At 37.9% G+C, this 17,003-nt stretch overlaps 2 protein-coding genes across 5 annotated transcripts in view; one reads left to right on the plus strand and one right to left on the minus strand.

Annotated features, from left to right (window-relative positions):
* GLMN (glomulin, FKBP associated protein) overlaps positions 1-2,709 on the minus strand; it is a 37,688-nt gene extending 34,979 nt beyond the window's left edge. For both annotated transcript variants that reach the window (XM_044238682.1, XM_044238683.1), the window contains exons 1-3: positions 2,630-2,709; positions 1,742-1,807; positions 1,212-1,337 (exon numbers count right to left, since the gene is read on the minus strand). In XM_044238682.1, the coding sequence (XP_044094617.1) occupies positions 1,212-1,337; positions 1,742-1,780 (165 nt within the window). In that variant the 5' untranslated portion in view covers positions 1,781-1,807; positions 2,630-2,709. The remainder of the gene's footprint in view (positions 1-1,211; positions 1,338-1,741; positions 1,808-2,629) is intronic.
* Positions 2,710-2,745: 36 nt separating this feature from the next.
* The window catches only part of RPAP2 (RNA polymerase II associated protein 2), an 83,328-nt gene continuing 69,070 nt past the window's right edge, over positions 2,746-17,003 (plus strand). For 2 of the 3 annotated variants that reach the window (XM_044238679.1, XM_044238680.1), the window contains exons 1-6: positions 2,746-2,864; positions 3,543-3,588; positions 8,238-8,352; positions 11,766-11,864; positions 12,083-12,148; positions 14,857-14,945. In XM_044238679.1, the coding sequence (XP_044094614.1) occupies positions 2,792-2,864; positions 3,543-3,588; positions 8,238-8,352; positions 11,766-11,864; positions 12,083-12,148; positions 14,857-14,945 (488 nt within the window). In that variant the 5' untranslated portion in view covers positions 2,746-2,791. The remainder of the gene's footprint in view (positions 2,865-3,542; positions 3,589-8,237; positions 8,353-11,765; positions 11,865-12,082; positions 12,149-14,856; positions 14,946-17,003) is intronic. The other variant, XM_044238681.1, reaches the window with a different exon arrangement.

Genomic DNA, 17,003 nt, shown 5'->3' on the forward strand with positions numbered 1-17,003 from the left:
CTGACCTCCAAACATTACTTTTCAACTGCCTGCCGCATCTTTAAATATTTCCAAAGTAAATTTACTTGCACTCCTTTAAGAAGGAGTTAGGTTACCCTTTTTCTGTTCAGGATATAATATATATCTTCCTGGGGGCTAGAAACCCAGTCATCACAATCAATTAGTCCCTTTTAACACCCTAAAACTTCCTTATAAGTGCTACACAGTGCCAACTGGAGAGTGGTTAAGAGCTCTGAAACCAGGCTGCAGAGGTCTGACCCTAGATGTTACATAAAAATTGAGTTACTTCTGGACTAGTCACTTATCTTTCAGTGACTGTTTCCTTATCTACAGAATGAATTTAACCGTACCTTATGGGATTCTGGGAAGCTAAATGAGTTAACAGATGTAAAGCATTTAGGACAGCATCTAGCACATGGTAAATGTTTAACAAATATTAGCCATTATTAAATTTATTATTACTAACTATAAATAAGGTACTCTGAAAGGTTACCCTTTGAGAACACAATTGGGAGACATCAAGGAGTTAAAGAAAATATTAAATAATCATAGCTGTATGATATCAGCAAGGCCATCTAGGTCTCCTCCTATTCTGATTCTACGTACCCAAATATTATCTTTTCCTTTTACTTAAGATTTTATGTATTTACTTGAGAGAGAGGAAGAAGCAAATTCCCTGCTGAGCAAGGAGCCCCAAGCAGGACTCAATCCCAGGACCCCAGGATCAAGGCCTGAGCAGAAGGCAGACGCTTAATTGATCAAGCCACCCAGGCACCTCTCCCCCAAATATTATGCTACTTATTTGGTTTTCCATATTCATTTGTCTGAAGGAAGAGAATGTGCTGATCACCAAAAATGGGTATCTAGGTTTCCTGATACTTATAGTACTAAATGTAAATTAATAATCTCAATGCCACTTTTGATCCCTAAACCAGCCATAATCCCTACTCCTTTAAAGCATTTTACTTACAGTTTAACTATCATTTATTCTGCCTTCTTATTGCTAGTTGTTTACATACTTATCTCTTCCACCAGACTATAAGTACCTTCAAGTAGGTGGATAGCCCTAATTCCTTTTTTGTTTTCTACTTTCTTACTGTAGAAATTTAATCCTTAAAAGTTTGATGAATAAATAAGTGGACAAATAATAGTATCATGTAGCTGTTATCTCTTAGTAAAGACTAAGACGTACTCATAAACATTGTACTTACCTTATTCTTTTCATTTTGAATAATTTCTAATAGCTGCTCTATATGCCCTTCATCTATGCATCTTTGGCCTGCTAACTGAAATAGGCCAAAATCTTCTTCTTTAAAGTCTTGTTCTTCTAGGATTTGCTGACAGAAACAGAATGAAGACAAACATGTTTTGGTGAATAAAAATTTAACAGCTACTTGACTTTATTCTCTCTCTGGAAAAAAGGAAATCTGTTTGAATTATAGTTAAGTTGCACATAAGCATATGTGTAAAAATTAGGATAAGCCTAAAAAGTACTTTAATGAATGATCTTGAGATCCAGTCTGCCAAAAAATCCTACAATAAGGATTAATATTAAAAATTTAAAAGGTTAGACAAGTAGGTCACTTGGAGAAATAATCCAATCTGCCTTCCAGCCCTCCTGCTATTTATTCACAGGTCAAACAAAGCAAGGATTAAAGAAGATAAGCAATTTGAGTGTCCCTAATTATAACTAAAAATAATCTGGTATTTAACTTTATGAAAAGAAAAAAAAATTACTTACACATCTCATTATTATGGACTGAAGCTCTTCTACAGCCATCCCTCCTTATTTTTCCTAGTTTTGATGCTGAAATATAAAAGTTAACTATCAGTGATACTAAAGTATTAATAAGTTATGTTTCATTCCGATGAATTACTATTAAATACAGTAAGAAAAAAATGTGAAGGTTTAATGCTGAAATATTTTTACAGAAAGCATCTTAGCCTAAAAAGTAAAAAATTTGAATCTTTTAAGTTTTCTAGGAGAACAGTTTTGAAAGACACTTGAAAAAAAAAATACTCTACGGTACATGCCCCACAGGAGCGCAGATATGGACTAAGTAAATGGCTTTAAAAACGCAAAGTATTTCTTTTCTGAAAAAATTTCCGAAAATAGTTCCTGAAGTCAATTCTAGTCATTAGGGAATCAAAAAAATTTTTTCAGTGTCCCACTTCACAAAAATTGGAACCAATAAAACATCCAGAGTGGGTGAAAGTTCAGATCAGATGCCTACCGCCCCAAGTGTGACCCGGACATTTTGCTGTTAAAGATGCAGTCCCCCAAATAATCCAGTTGGTGTAATCCCTGTATCGCACTGAGACCAAGCAACCAGCAGCCCTCAGGGGAGCACCGTTCCGTTCACGCAAGCCCAGCGGGAAAACCCAGCCCCAGGCCCGCAGCGGGGGTACGGGTCAGCCGGGTCCTCACGGCCGGGCGCTCCAGGGCGGCTAAAACTCCAGCGCGCGTGCGGAGTGCATCCAAGGGAAGCCATTTCTCCCGATTCCTGCTCGCCTAGGCATTCGGGCCCCATGACCTCGCGGGGCTTTGCAGGCCGTGGCGCCAGGTCCTCCGCGGCTCACAACTGGTTGTTATCCTGGACCTCCCGGACTCCCAGGGACGACCACTTACCCGACCGACCTCTAGCTGTTCTCTGCGCTCTCGTCCAGCTCCTCCGGCTGCGCAGGCCTCTCTCCGGGCCCCGCCCCGCCGGCCCCGCCCCGCGCTACGCGAGGGGAGGTGGAGCCTCAAAGGGAGAAGCCGGCGCCGGCCTAACCTCTGACGACGCTTCCCATGGCAGACTCCGCCGGGCACCGTTCTTCCCACCTCAAGGCCCGGGTGCCCCGCGCCTCCCGAAACGCCGCAGGTAGGAAAATGGGCCTCTTTCCACGTTTGCACCCTGAGAACTGAGCCCTACAAGGTTCCACACTAAGGCGGGGCACACCGGAAAGACCGCTCCAGTAGCGGAGGTCCCTAGGGCAGAGAAGGCCGAGAACGTCCCATCACCGTCCTGGGTCTTCTGGAAAAGACCTCCGGCCAAAGCCCCACCTCTTTGCAGTAGTGTTCCAAGATTTTCCCCGGAATGGGCTGTCTCTGAGGGAAAGGGAGTCGAGGTGCAGGAGTCTAGAGCTGGCTTGCCAGAGTGGGCAAGTGACCAGGACAGCTCACCTTGGAGATGTACTGCTGCTTTGGTCCCCGGTTCCTCTGAGGTTTCACTCCCAGCCTCGGTCTTTCCCTGTGAGCGACATTCGGGGGACAGAGACAGGTTGCCTCTAAAAGTATCCGTATCTCAGATTTTCAGGAGGACATAACTGTGCAGATGTGGTACGTGAGAAAATACAACACCCAAAAAGATACATTTTAACGAAGAGAAATTCGGAAATAACACAAGCAAACTGAATTTTCTGCCCATTTCATTTGTTTTACACGTAGGATTGGAAAGTAATGTGTGTGGGGAAAAGAAAAAAAGGTGGCAGTTTGAGTAGGAATCTGTCCTATAAACTAGTTTGTGTAGACTTGACCTACTATTTTATTATTATTGCAGGTGTTAAACAGACAAATGCCTTAAAACAAGAAGATGCTTCTAAAAGGTATGAGAACTACTTGGAAAACTGCATTAACATATATATCTGCTTGTCTCATGTTTAAAAACAATGGGTTATACCTTAGAAAAAATTATTATGGAAGAGAAGGGGAAGATCTGAGAAGCATTATAAATTCTCATACAGACTCATTGTATCTCTCCACTCGGGTTTTAAGAAAACTAAATCAAGACCCTATTAGATTGCTGGTGAAGGAAGGAGTATCTGTAGAAAGTAAACATTCTTGAATTAACCAGGTACTCCTTTTTCACTTCTTAGGTATGCTTGCCTCTCATTACTTTATGTGCCAGAGACCCCAAGAAGCTCTTACTTGTTTGTTTACATTGTGTCCATATTTTCAGCAAAAAGTCCTATTCTGTTTCTTGGCCTTTCCTAAAAAGGCTAGATTTATCTCCTGTAACAAAAAAGTTTCTAGAATAGGAGTAGTCTCTGAAAATGTTTAAAATAATATGTCTGTGGTTTATCCTTTTAAAAAAAAAAGATGTATTTATTTTAGAGAGAGGGTGAGCGCAAGTGTTGAGGGATTGGGGAGGGACAGAAGGAGAAAGAAAGAGAATCTCAAGCAGACTTTCCAATGAGCACAGAGCCTGATTCAGGTCTTGATCTCACACCCTGAGATCATGACCTGAGCTGTAATTAAGAGTCAGTGTTTAACCACCTGAGACCCCCAGGCACCTCTGTGATTTCTCCTTTATCAGGCAGATATTGGCTTTCATTTGCTCATTCTTTCAAAAATTATTTTCCAAATGTGAGATATGCCAGACCTATGTTAGGCCCTGAGGATATGGTTTTGAGCAGAATAAACACAGTTCCTTTCTAGTGGAACAGAGAAATACCAATTAAATTATCACAACTGAATACATAGTTACATACTATTATAAGTACTATAAAGGAAAAGACTATGATGTTATCAGGTGGAACTAAGAGGAGTTCAAATTAGCTGGGGATTATCAGGGAAAGACTTCTCCAAGGAAGTAATAAGCTGAGACCTGAAGGTTAAGTAGGCATTAACCAGAGAGTCCTGAGGAGAGACCTCCAGCCAGAGATGGCAGTGGGTATATAGACCCTGAGAGAAGAAAAAGCTCAATAAGTTCAAAGAAAGGAAGGATACTGGGGTAGTGTATGGCATTTTGAGCAAGGGAAGAAAGGAGCATAGGAAAAACTTAGACAGGATTCTATTCATGTAGTATCTGGTGGGCCGTGGTGATAAATTTAGATTTTCTAAGTGTAAATAGAAAAACTTTAAGAGAGTGATGGAATTTAAGTTAAAAAAATTTTTTTAAGATTTTATATATTTACTTGACACAGAGATCACAAGTAGGCAGAGAGGCCGGCAGAGAGAGCGGGGAAGCAGGCTCCCTGCTGAGCAAAGAACCGTATATGGAGCTCCATCCCAGGACCCTGAGATCATGACCTGACCAGAAGTTAGAGGCTTAACCCACTGAGCCACCCAGGCGCCCCATTTAAAAATTTAAGATGTTAGGAATGGTGGTCATCTACGAATGGAGAAATCGGATGTATTTGAGACCTGGTGGGTTTTTGGTTTTTTTTTTTTTGAAGATTTATTTATCAGAGAGAGAGAATGCACATGAGTGGAAGGTGCAGAAGGAGAGGGAGAGAGAATCGCAAGCTGATATCACCTGAGTGAGGAGTCTGAGGAGGGGCTCAATCCCATGACACTGACATCACGAACTGAGTGGAAACCAAGAGTCAGATACTTAACCGACTGTACCATCCAAGCGCCCCTTGCAATCTGTTTTAGAGAGTATTTCCCTGTGGAGCATCATGATTATACTAACTTGGTTTTATGGTACACTGCAAGAGTAAAGTTAATATTGATAATGATGGTAATTTGCAATGTTCCTCAATAGTGATCTGACCACAAACCCAAGGAGTCTTATTTTATTCTGAGCAGTCAGTGTGGGAAGTATAAATACACTGAGATATATTGTGAACAGATTATCCAGCATGATGAAACAATTAAAAATCCATGGGGGTAGGTAACCAAAAAGTTGTTGAAGGGAGTGATCCTTTATAAATCTATGCCAACTGAAGAATACTTCTACATTCAATCCAACCAAATACTAGTAAGCCAGAAATTAAGGAACTTTGCCAAAATATAAAATAATTCTACTGTTTTCACTAAGTTTTTTATTTAAAAATGTTATTAACATGCAATGGGTTTATTGTTACTATTTTACAATGCATTAATAAGTGCTTTAAATTTTTCTCATTTTTTTTAAGTTTTTTTTTTATTATTTATTTGACAGAGATCACAAGTAGGCAGAGGCAGAGAGAGAGGGGAGGAAGCAGGCTCCCCGCCGAGCAGAGAGCGCGATGCGGGGCTTGATCCCAGGATCCTGGGACCATGACCCGAGCCGAAGGCAGAGGCTTTAACCCACTGAGCCACCCAGGCGCCCCAAATTTTTTTCATTTTTTAAAAAAAGATTTTATTTATTTATTTGACAGAGATCACAAGTAGGCAGAGAGGCAGGCAGAGAGAGAGGGGGAACAGGCTCTCTGCTGAACAAAGAGCCTGATGTGGGGCTCGATCCCAGGACCCTGGATCATGATCGGAGCCGAAAGCAGAGGCTTTAACCCACTAAGCCATGCAAGCGCCGCTAAATTTTTCTCATTTTTAATCTAAGTATTACAAATATCAATACAGATAAGCAAAAGTTATAATTTTAAGAGTGTGAAGGAATACTGAGAGCAAAAAAATTGAGAACCACTGCTGTATACCATACTACCTGTCATCATTTAGGATAGAGGGCAAAAGCGAGATAGGGCTGTTCATGGGAAGCAGCTCTAGGCATCAGTTAACAGTGAGTGTGACTCTTACTTCAGGTTGATGTAGTTAATACTTTGAGCCAGCATTTCCTTAGTGCATGTTGTAGACTGATCCTAGTACCTGGCATAGCTTTTATTGGTGGGCAGCAATATGAGAAAAATAAAATAATGTTTTTCATAAAGCCAAATACATTCAAAATAAAGAACTGCTTTTTCATCTGTATTCATGTCTTTTATACTTCTTCGATGTAAGAATGGCCTTTATGAAATCGTAGGAGAACAGTTGTTAGTTGCAAATTTTTTCTTGTTTTAATGTCCCTACTTGGCAAAAGAAAGAGTTGGCAATCCAGTGTCATCCTTCTTTTTTGTAGAATATTATTAATACATATTATATTGTTTTTGTAGAATATTATTTTTCTAGGCAAGAAATTAGAGTCTAAAGTCTTGAGAGTCAATGAAAGTAGGGAGAAAAAAATGAATATAGATCCAGATATAGAGCCAAGTCGAAGCCCAAGAGACTGGCTGAGGTAGTTCTGGTAGGAAAGTAGAAACCAGTGCAGTATAGGACAAATAAGTTACCAAGATGGTAAGTATGTTTGGTCTTATGGCAAGGACTCTCAGCCCTTTTGCACATTAGGATTATCTGGAGCACTTTTAAGAAAACACCAGTAACTAGGCCCCATCCTCAGATATTTTGCTTGAGTTAGCCTGTACTAGGACCTAGGCATAATATCTTTAAAAGAAATCTCCTTAGATGATCCTAATGTGTAGCTAAGATTGAGAACCATTCTCCTAGAGCCATTGTCTGATCAGGTAGCCTCTGCTTTTATGTTCCATGATGTGTGGGGGCCAGCAAAGGCCTGGTCCTGTTGGTACCAGGGCAAGGACCAGCCCTTAAAGGAAGATTGTTTTCCTAAACTACATTGTCATGTCAATATCATTTTTTAATAAGACTTAATAACAAAAGTAAGTAAACACTTCTTTACAAATAGGACTCTATCTAGTCAATTGGGCTATCATTAACTTTTGAGACTTGAAACAAATACATTTTTACTTGTAAGAACAGCTGAAGTCATCTTTTTCCTCTCTAATCTTTCTGATTTCTAAGGATTTCAAAGGAAAAGTCCGTCTTTAGGTACACACAGGAGTGACTGAGGAGTATAAACACTAACTAGCAAAAAGATTTCACCTCATTTTCTTCCTTGTGCTGTAAGTCTTGGATATCAAATAATCCTATTATTGTGGCAGACTTCTATGTGTTAATACTTTGAAAAGTATTGGATCAAAAGTAACAATACAAATTTAAATAGCAAAATAGCACATTATGTTTGTGATGTGTTCTAAGAAAATTGGCTATGATAGGGCGCCTGGGTGGCTCAGTGGGTTGAGCCGCTGCCTTCGGCTCGGGTCATGATCTCAGGGTCCTGGGATCGAGTCCCGCATCGGGCTCTCTGCTCGGTGGGGAGCCTGCTTCCTCCTCTCTCTCTCTCTCTCTGCCTGCCTCTCTGCCTACGTGTGATCTCTCTCTGTCAAATAAATAAATAAAATCTTTAAAAAAAAAGAAAGAAAGAAAATTGGCTATGATAAAACATAAGTAGAATAACTTAAATTATTATTTTTTAATATTTTATTCATTCATTTGAGAGAGAGAGAAAGAAAGCAAGTGCGTGCGTAAGCAAAGGAAAAGGCAGAGGGAGAAGCAGATTCCCCCCTGAACTGGGAGCCGGATGCTCAGTCCTAGGACCTGGAGATCCTGACCTGAGCCAAACATAGATGTTTAACCATCTGAGCCATCCAGGTGACCCAAACATTTAAATTTTAAATAATTTTTTGTTTTTTAATTTTAGGAGAGCAGAACTAGAAGCAGCTGTGAGAAAGAAAATTGAATTTGAGAGAAAAGCTCTACATATCGTTGAGCAGCTTTTAGAAGAGGATATTACAGAAGAATTCCTAAGGGAATGCGTATGTGTTAATTTGGGAAATTATGACATTTGTAGTATTAGATCTTTAAATCTATGCAGTCTGACACTTCTTATATTATAAAAATCTTTGAATCTGTTCTCAGTCACTAGATGCAGGTAGCATGCTATATAATTCATGCATTTTAAAATAATCACCTATTATGCATTCCTTGTTGTATAATAACTTTAAAATACACTAATGAAAAATAACATACATATTTTACCCCTTAATAGTAGTTCTTTAAATAGGTCAGCTAATCTCACTTGATTTTCAGCACTTTGCACTAATTATCCTAATGTTATTTCCCATACTCTGAGTGTTGTCCTATTTTAGTAACAGAAAGTTGTTATTTTTTTAAATTTCTTAATTTTTTTTATAAATATATTAGCCCTAGGGGTACAGGTTTGTGAATCGTCAGGTTTACACACTTCACAGCACTCACCATAGTACATACCCTCCCCAATGTCCATAACCCCACCACCCTCTCCCTACCACCCTCCCCTGGTCATCCTCAGTTTGTTTTGTGACAGTAAGAGTCTCTTATGGTTTGTCTACCTCTTGATCCCATCTTGTTTCATTTATTCTTTTCCTACCCCCCCAACCCCCACGTTGCATTTCCACTTCCTTATATCAGGGAGATTATATGATAGTTGTCTTTCTCTGATTGACTTATTTCGCTAAGCATAATATCCTTTAGTTCCATCCATGTCATCGCAAATGGCAAGATTTCATTTCTTTTGATGGCTGCATAGTATTCCATTGTATATATATACCATATCTTCTTTATCCATTCATCTGTTGATGGACATCTAGGTTCTTTCCATAGTTTGGCTATTGTGGACATTGCTGCTATAAACATTCTGGTGCATGTGCCCCTTCGGAACACTCCATTTGTATCTTTAGAGTAAATACCCAGTAGTGTGATTGCTGGGTCATAGGGTAGCTCTATTTTCAACTTTTTGAGGAACCTCCGTGCTGTTTTTGGATACTAACCCTTTACCTGATATGTCGTTTGCAAATATCTTCTCCCATTCTGTCAGTTGTCTTTTGGTTTTGTTAACTGTTTCCTTTGCTGTGCAAAAGCTTTTGATCTTGATGAAGTCCCAATAGTTCATTTTTGCCTTTGCTTCCCTTGCCTTTGGCGATGTTCCTAGGAAGAAGTTGCTGCAGCTGAGGTCGAAGAGGTTGCTGCCTGTTTTCTCCTCAAGGATTTTGATAGATTCCTTTCTCACATTGAGGTCCTTCTTCCATTTTGCATCTATTTTTGTGTGTGGGGTGAGGAAATGGTCCAATTTAATTTTTCTGCATGTGGCTGTCCAGGTTTCCCAACACCATTTTTTTTTTTTTAAAGATTTTATTTATTTATTTGACAGAGAGAGATTACAAGTAGGCAGAGAGGCAGGCAGAGAGAGAGAGGAGGAAGCAGGCTCTCTGCTGAGCAGAGAGCCCGATGCGGGACTCGATCCCAGGACCCTGAGATCATGACCTGAGCCGAAGGCAGCGGCTTAACCCACTGAGCCACCCAGGCGCCCCCCAACACCATTTTTTGAAGAGGCTGTCTTTTTCCATTGAACGTTCTTTCCTGCTTTGTCGTAGATTAGTTGACCATAGAGTTGAGGGTCTATTTCTGGGCTCTCTGTTCTGTTCCATTGATTTATGTGTCTGTTTTTGTGCCAGTACCATACTATCTTGATGATGACAGCTTTGTAATAGAGCTTGAAGTCCGGAATTGTGATGCCACCAACTTTGGCTTTCTTTTTCAATATTCCTTTGGCTATTCGAGGTCTTTTCTGATTCCATATACATTTTAGGATTATTTGTTCCATTTCTTTGAAAAAAATGGATGGGATTTTGATAGGGATTGCATTAAATATGTAGATTGCTTTGGGAAGCATAGACATTTTCACAGTATTTGTTGTTCCAATCCATGAGCATGGATCGTTTTTCCATTTCTTTGTGTCTTCCTCAATTTCAGAAAGTTATTATTTGTTAATGTAGTTCTATTAGTGTTGATATTTTAAAAACCTGGAATATAGATAATTTTTTATTTAACACATAATGAGAATTATAATCTGCATTAAAAGTTTTTTTTCTTTTAATAGCTCTATTGCAATAAAATTTTGAATGAAAATTTCTGTTATATCCTCATAATCTTTAAGAGAAAAAAGAAAAGGAAAATTAAAACTCAGAGCTCCCATTGTAAAAATAATTATCAGTGTAGCTCAGAGATTTTCCTAAACAAGAGGAATATAAATAGGATTTTTTGGTATGATGTTATGTTAGTCACCATACAGTTCATCATTAGTTTTGGATGTACTATTCCATGATTTATTGTTTGCATTATAACACCCAGTGCTCCATGCAATCTTTGCCCTCTTAAAACCCATCACCAGGCTCACCCATTCCCCCACAAATAGGATAATATTTAAATCGATATAGGTAACTACATCAGGATCTGCATGCATGATGACACTAAAGACAAAGACAAACCAGAAATGCTTCATTTGAAAGAAATATCTTGTATTATTCTTAGTAAAAAGTATTTTAGCCTCTGGGAAAACAGAAAAACTTGTTCAAAATGATTTCACAGTTACGAAATAATTATGAGTTGAGATTTGAACATGAGGATATATCAAGGGGAAATGTTTGGTGTCTGCATATAACCACCTCATCAGTTTCCTGTACAGTTTTCCAGAAGCTGGAAGATTTTGTACAAAAACTTGACAGGAGACACAATGACACCTTTGATATACTTTGTTTTTTAAGATAGTTCTTTAAAAACACATAAATTTTATTTTATTCTACATGGTTTATTTTTTAAATAATACATTTTTTAAATAAACTTTTCAGTGGTTTGCTTTGGAATAGCAATCACTATAGCACGCCACTTCTTTGTCCTGCCTCAGAATTATTTCATGAGCTGTATATCTACAAAGATGTATAGTCTATTGCAGAAGTCTTTTCAGGTTGTTGTTGTTTTTTTTAATAGCTAACATTTTTGAGTGCTTACTATGTGTTAAATGCTTTTCTTTTTTTTTTTTTTTTTTAAAGATTTTATTTATTTATTTGACAGAGAGAAATCACAAGTAGATGGAGAGGCAGGCAGAGAGAGAGAGAGGGAAGCAGGCTCCCTGCTGAGCAGAGAGCCCGATGCGGGACTCCATCCCAGGACCCTGAGATCATGACCTGAGCCGAAGGCAGCGGCTTAACCCACTGAGCTACCCAGGCGCCCTGTTAAATGCTTTTCTAAGTGTATTTCTTTTCTTTTCTTTTCTTCTCTGATTCTAACATCATACTTGTGAGATAGATCTATTATCCCTGTGTTTTCAGACGAAATCAGTGAGGCTTAGAGAACTGATAAATGAACTTGTCCAATAATCTAGTGGGGCATTGCCCCTCTCATTTCATTATAGGGGAAGTTCATCACACCAGCTCACTACAGCGATGTCGTGGATGAACGTTCTATTATTAAACTCTGCGGTTATCCGTTATGTCAGAAGAAACTAGGAGTTGTAAGTAATGAATTTTTTTAAATAGAAGCTTAAATTTTTTATATTTAACAAATACTTTGTAGATAAGACAAGAAATGAAACTGAGGCCATGAACTAATGACATGAGTTAGCCAAAGATATGATATGTAGATGATTTAATCTAGTAATCTAGTAACATAAAGTTTATATTTATTACTTGAATTCTTCTTAAGCTATACTTTCTTTTTTTTTTTCTTTAGGTACCAAAACAGAAATATAAAATTTCTACCAAAACCAATAAAGTCTATGATATTACTGAAAGAAAGGTAAGTTTAAAGGCTATTCTCAGTGTGGCAGTTATTTTTTAATATACTAAATGGAATTCTAAAAAGAATTGTTTTTGAAAAGTTTGCCTTTTAGGAAGTAGCCACGTTAAAAGTTTATTTGAAAATATTTCATTCAAGGTGTTAGTAAAAATTGCTTGTACTTTAATTAATACTTGAACATTTAAAAATTAAAAAGGGACCTGGATGGCTCAGTCAGTTAAGCATCCGACTCTCGATTTCAGCTCAAGTCATGATCCTAAGGTAGTGGGATTAAGTCCTGCATCTGGCTCCCACACTAAGCGTGGAGTTGGCTTGGGATTCTCTCCCTCTCTGCACCCTCCCTTCCTGTTCATATTCTCTTACTGTCATTCTCTAAAAATAAAATAAAATTTAAATAAAATAAAAACTAGAAGTGCATAACAGCACAAATTCAGGCAAGTAAATCATGGAACAGAATAGAGAGCCAGATGCATACTTACCACGTGGGTGGACACTATGTGTGACAACAGAAATATTGTAGATCAGTGGAGAAAGTATGGATTTTTCAGTAAATAGTACTGGCACAAATAGTTATCCAAATGGAAAAACTGAAAATTAATCCCTGTTTTGGTAAGATTTAAATTTAAAAGATACGCTTTTCAAAGAGAATATAGGAAGGTATTTTTATAAACTTGGAGAGAGAATTTCTTAAATAAGATAGACAATTACAGACCATAGAGGAAAAATTGGTAAGTTTTTCTACATTAAAATTAAAAACACCTGTGGGGTGCCTGGGTGTCTCAATTGTTAAGCATCTGCCATTGGCTCGGGTCATGATCCCGAGGTCCTGGGATTGAGGCCCGCCGGTATCAGCTCCCTGTTCAACGGGAAGCCTGTCCTCCCTCTCCCACTCCCCCTGCTTGTGATCTCTCTCTCACTGCGTCTCTCTTTGTCAAATAAATAAAATCTTAAAAAAAAAAATTAAAAACATTTGCTTATCAGAAGTTTCCAACAAAGGGTGAAAAAATAAGCTATAAATCAGAAGGAGGTATCATTCCCACATATAACTGACCACCGATTCATAGCAGAAAACTTTGGAGAATTTTTTTTTTTTTGAAAGAGAATGAACAAGTCAGGGTGGGGGGGGCAGGCAATAGAAGAGGGAGAAAGAATCTCATGCTGAGCATGAAGTCATGACATGGGGCTCCATCGCACAATCCTGAGAACATTACCTGAGCCCAAATCGAGTGTCAGATGCTTAATTGACTGAGCAACCCAGGTACCCCTAGAAAATTTATAGAAGGAGCTTGATAATATATGAAAAGATGTTCAACCTTATCAGTAATCTGGGAAATAAATAAGAACACATTGATTTACATTCTCACAGCCCCCAAATTAGCAAAATATATTGTAAAAATCTGACAATATCAGACACTCTTTATACTACTGGTTAAATAAAATTGCATCCTTTTTGAGAAATTGGTATTATCTAGTAACGTGAAGTTCCCACATTTTTTATGGCCAAGCCTTTCTATTCTTTGGTATATATTTTAAGGAATTCCTTGCCCATTTGTACAACTGTGTATGTATATCAACGTTCCTAGTTGGATTAACAAAATATGCCACATAATTAGAATGGAATATTACTCATCCTTTTCTTTTTTTAAAGATTTTTTATTTATTTATTGTCAGAGAGAGAGCACAAGCAGGCAGAGTCGCAGCAGAGGCAGAGAGAGAAAGCTGGCTCCCTGCTGGACAAGGAGCCTGATGTGGGACTTGATCCCAGGACCCTGGGATCATGACCTGAGCCAAAGGCAGCAACTTAACCGACTGAGCCACCCTGGCGTCCCTATTCATCCTTTTAAAGGAAGGAAATTCTGACACATGCTACAACATGAATGTACTTTGAGACATTATGCTAAGTGAAATAAGCCTGCACAAAAGGACGAATATTAAATGATTCGACTTATATGAGATAGAGTGTCGAATTTATAGTTACAGAAGTAGGATGGTGATAGTTTGAAGAAGCAGAAATGGGGAGATGTTGTTTAATGGTACAGAGTTTCATTTTGTAAGATGAAACGTGTTCTAGAGATGGATGATAGTGATGGTTGTACTATAGTGAGAAGGTATTTAGTGCCACTGAACTATAACACTTAAAAATGATTAAGATGGTAAATTTTGTGTATTTTACCAGTTTTTTAATTTTAAAAATTCTTGAAAAAAGTTTATAAGCTCAACGTAGTGATAGCTGAAAAGTTAGAAACAACTCAACATTCTTAAACGATAAAGGTGATATACTTATACAATGGATTGTAATACCGAATACAAATATATAAGCTACATCTACATGAATCTGAAAAATATAACGTGGAACAAAAAACCCAGAAAACGTAGTATAGTTATATTTAGACAAAGTTTAGAATTAGGCAAAACTGAATGGTATCTTTTGTAGGTATGTGTATACAGATAGCAAAACTAAATGGAAGCAAGGGAATGAGGAACACAGAATTCATGATAGCGGTTACTTCTAGGGAATATGGAAAGTGACACTATCTGGGATAGACATATGCAGAGCTTCAAAAATACTATACATTATTTCTTACCTTGGCTGGTGGATTCATCGATTTTCATTATTTTCTTTGAACTATGTATTTATGATTTCTGTACATAACTTGTGTTGTACTATAAGAAAAAATAATTTGCTAATTTAAAAATGTTCCTTTCAGTGTTTTTGCAGCAATTTTTGTTATAAAGCATCTAAGTTTTTTGAAGCACAAATTCCAAAAACTCCAGTATGGGTTCGAGAAGAGGAAAGGTAATTTAAATCATTATATATACGTTTGTTGATATATTACTTTTTGAAATATGTAGAGAGTAGTTCTAGTTTTCTGTAGAATGTTACCATTGCACACATTTTAATTGTGGGGAAATGGTTGTATTTTAAGCATAGTTATTAAGGATTTTACAATTAAAATCAGAAAATTAATAAATATAGATATTGTTTCTTAGCTGTTCTGGCTTTAATCCCAAAACCTGAACTTTGCTTTCTGCTATGCCAGTTATTTTTATTAATCCTATTAATACAATAATCCTAGAGCAAGAATGTTAAAGTTTTCCAGTAGATACTAACTAGATCTCAGGATCCAACTGAACTGACTTTGTTGTTAGGAAACTGTATGTACTAAAAAACAAACAAAAAACCTGTGTACTAAAGTTACTAATTTACTCAGTCTTTATTAAAAATTAGTACAATATTTTATAAATTTAAAGAAATCCAATATAGGGGCCCCTGGGTGGCTCAGTGGGTTAAAGCCTCTGCCTTCGGCTCAGGTCATGATCCCAGGGTCCTGGGATCGAGCCCCGCATTGGACTCTCTGCTCAGCAGGGAGTCTGCTTCCTCCTGTCTCTCTCTCTCTCTCTGCTTCTCTGCTTACTTTTGATCTCTGTCAAATAAATAAATAAAATCTTAAAAAAAAAATCCAGTATAATTTTAAGCAAAAATGTATATGAACATAACTAGAGTTTTGCCTCTTGGGAAATGCTTAAACATTTACAATATTTTAGTTGCTGAATTTGAGAGAAAATTTATTATTGGGGGGCAAATGCCATAATACAGAAAAGGTAACAAAAATTGTTGCATAATTGAACCGTATTATCCAATTTCAAACAGGCTTAAATGAAATAATGTCCCAAATAATTTATGTTTCATAGAGAATATTGCAACACAAGGCATGTGGTAAAAGAATATCAATGCTATATAAGCTTAATGACATAAATGTAATGAGACCCAAGTTAATTAAAGGTCTTTGCCTTAAAAAAAGCTTATTAAAGTCTTATCTGCTGCGCAAGGTAATATGAAACCACTGTAGTTTAAACTAGAATCATTTGTGCTAAGGGACAGTCTCTTTGTTGGCTGACATCTTTGCTTGCAGATCCTGCTGTGTGGTTTAGAATAGGTCAAGGGATGCCTGGGTGGCTTAGTCGGTTAAGCATCTGACTCTTGATTTCGACTTAGTTCTTATCTTAGGATTGTGAGATTGAGCACTGAGCCAAGCTGTGTTGGGCTCTGCACTCAGCATGGAGTCTACTTAAGGTTCTCTCTCTTTCCCCCTCCCTCAGCGCCCCCCGCCCCCACCTTGTTCACTCTCTCTCTCTGAAAAAAAAAAGAGATTTTGTAAAATATACCACCATATAGCCTTTGTTAAGTGAATTACACACAATGAAGACTAAATTGTTCACTATTTCTCCACCAGCCTGACTTTTTTATTTGGAGGATAAAGGATTATGGCATTGTCCAAGGTGACTGGGAACCTAAGATCACCTTATTTACTATCACTTTTTTTTCTTTTTAAGATTTTATTTATTTATTTGAGAGAGAGAGCGTGAGAAGAGGAGGGTCAGAGGGAGAAGCAGACTCCCTGCCAAGCAGGGAGCCCAATGCAGGACTTGATCCCAGGACTCCAGGATCATGACCTGAGCCAAGAGCAGTCGATGAACCAACTGAGCCACCCAGGCGCCTACTTTTTTTTCTTTCTTAACATTTCTTTCAGCAGAGCTGCTCATCGCCTCCTTAGTCTTATGACAGCTACGTATTCTGTTCCTCAGCTATTAAAACCAACGTGTCCTTAAGTTATCCTTAATGTTTCCAGTGATATCTTTTCTACTTGTTAAATTTAGCCCATCCTCATATCTGCTTTAAAATCATTTACCAAACCAGCCTTTCTGTCATCTTTATATTCTTCAGATATAATTATTGGTACTTCCTTCAGCTAATTTAAAACAGTTCTTCCCTCTTTTTTCCTAAAATCTTATTCTGTGCTCAAAATGCCCACCTTTTCCCAGAATATGAAACTCTGTCACTTTATATTTGTGG

The sequence above is a fragment of the Neovison vison genome, chromosome 2, assembly GCF_020171115.1.
Source record: "Neovison vison isolate M4711 chromosome 2, ASM_NN_V1, whole genome shotgun sequence".
In the NCBI taxonomy this organism is placed as follows: Eukaryota; Metazoa; Chordata; class Mammalia; order Carnivora; family Mustelidae; genus Neogale; species Neogale vison.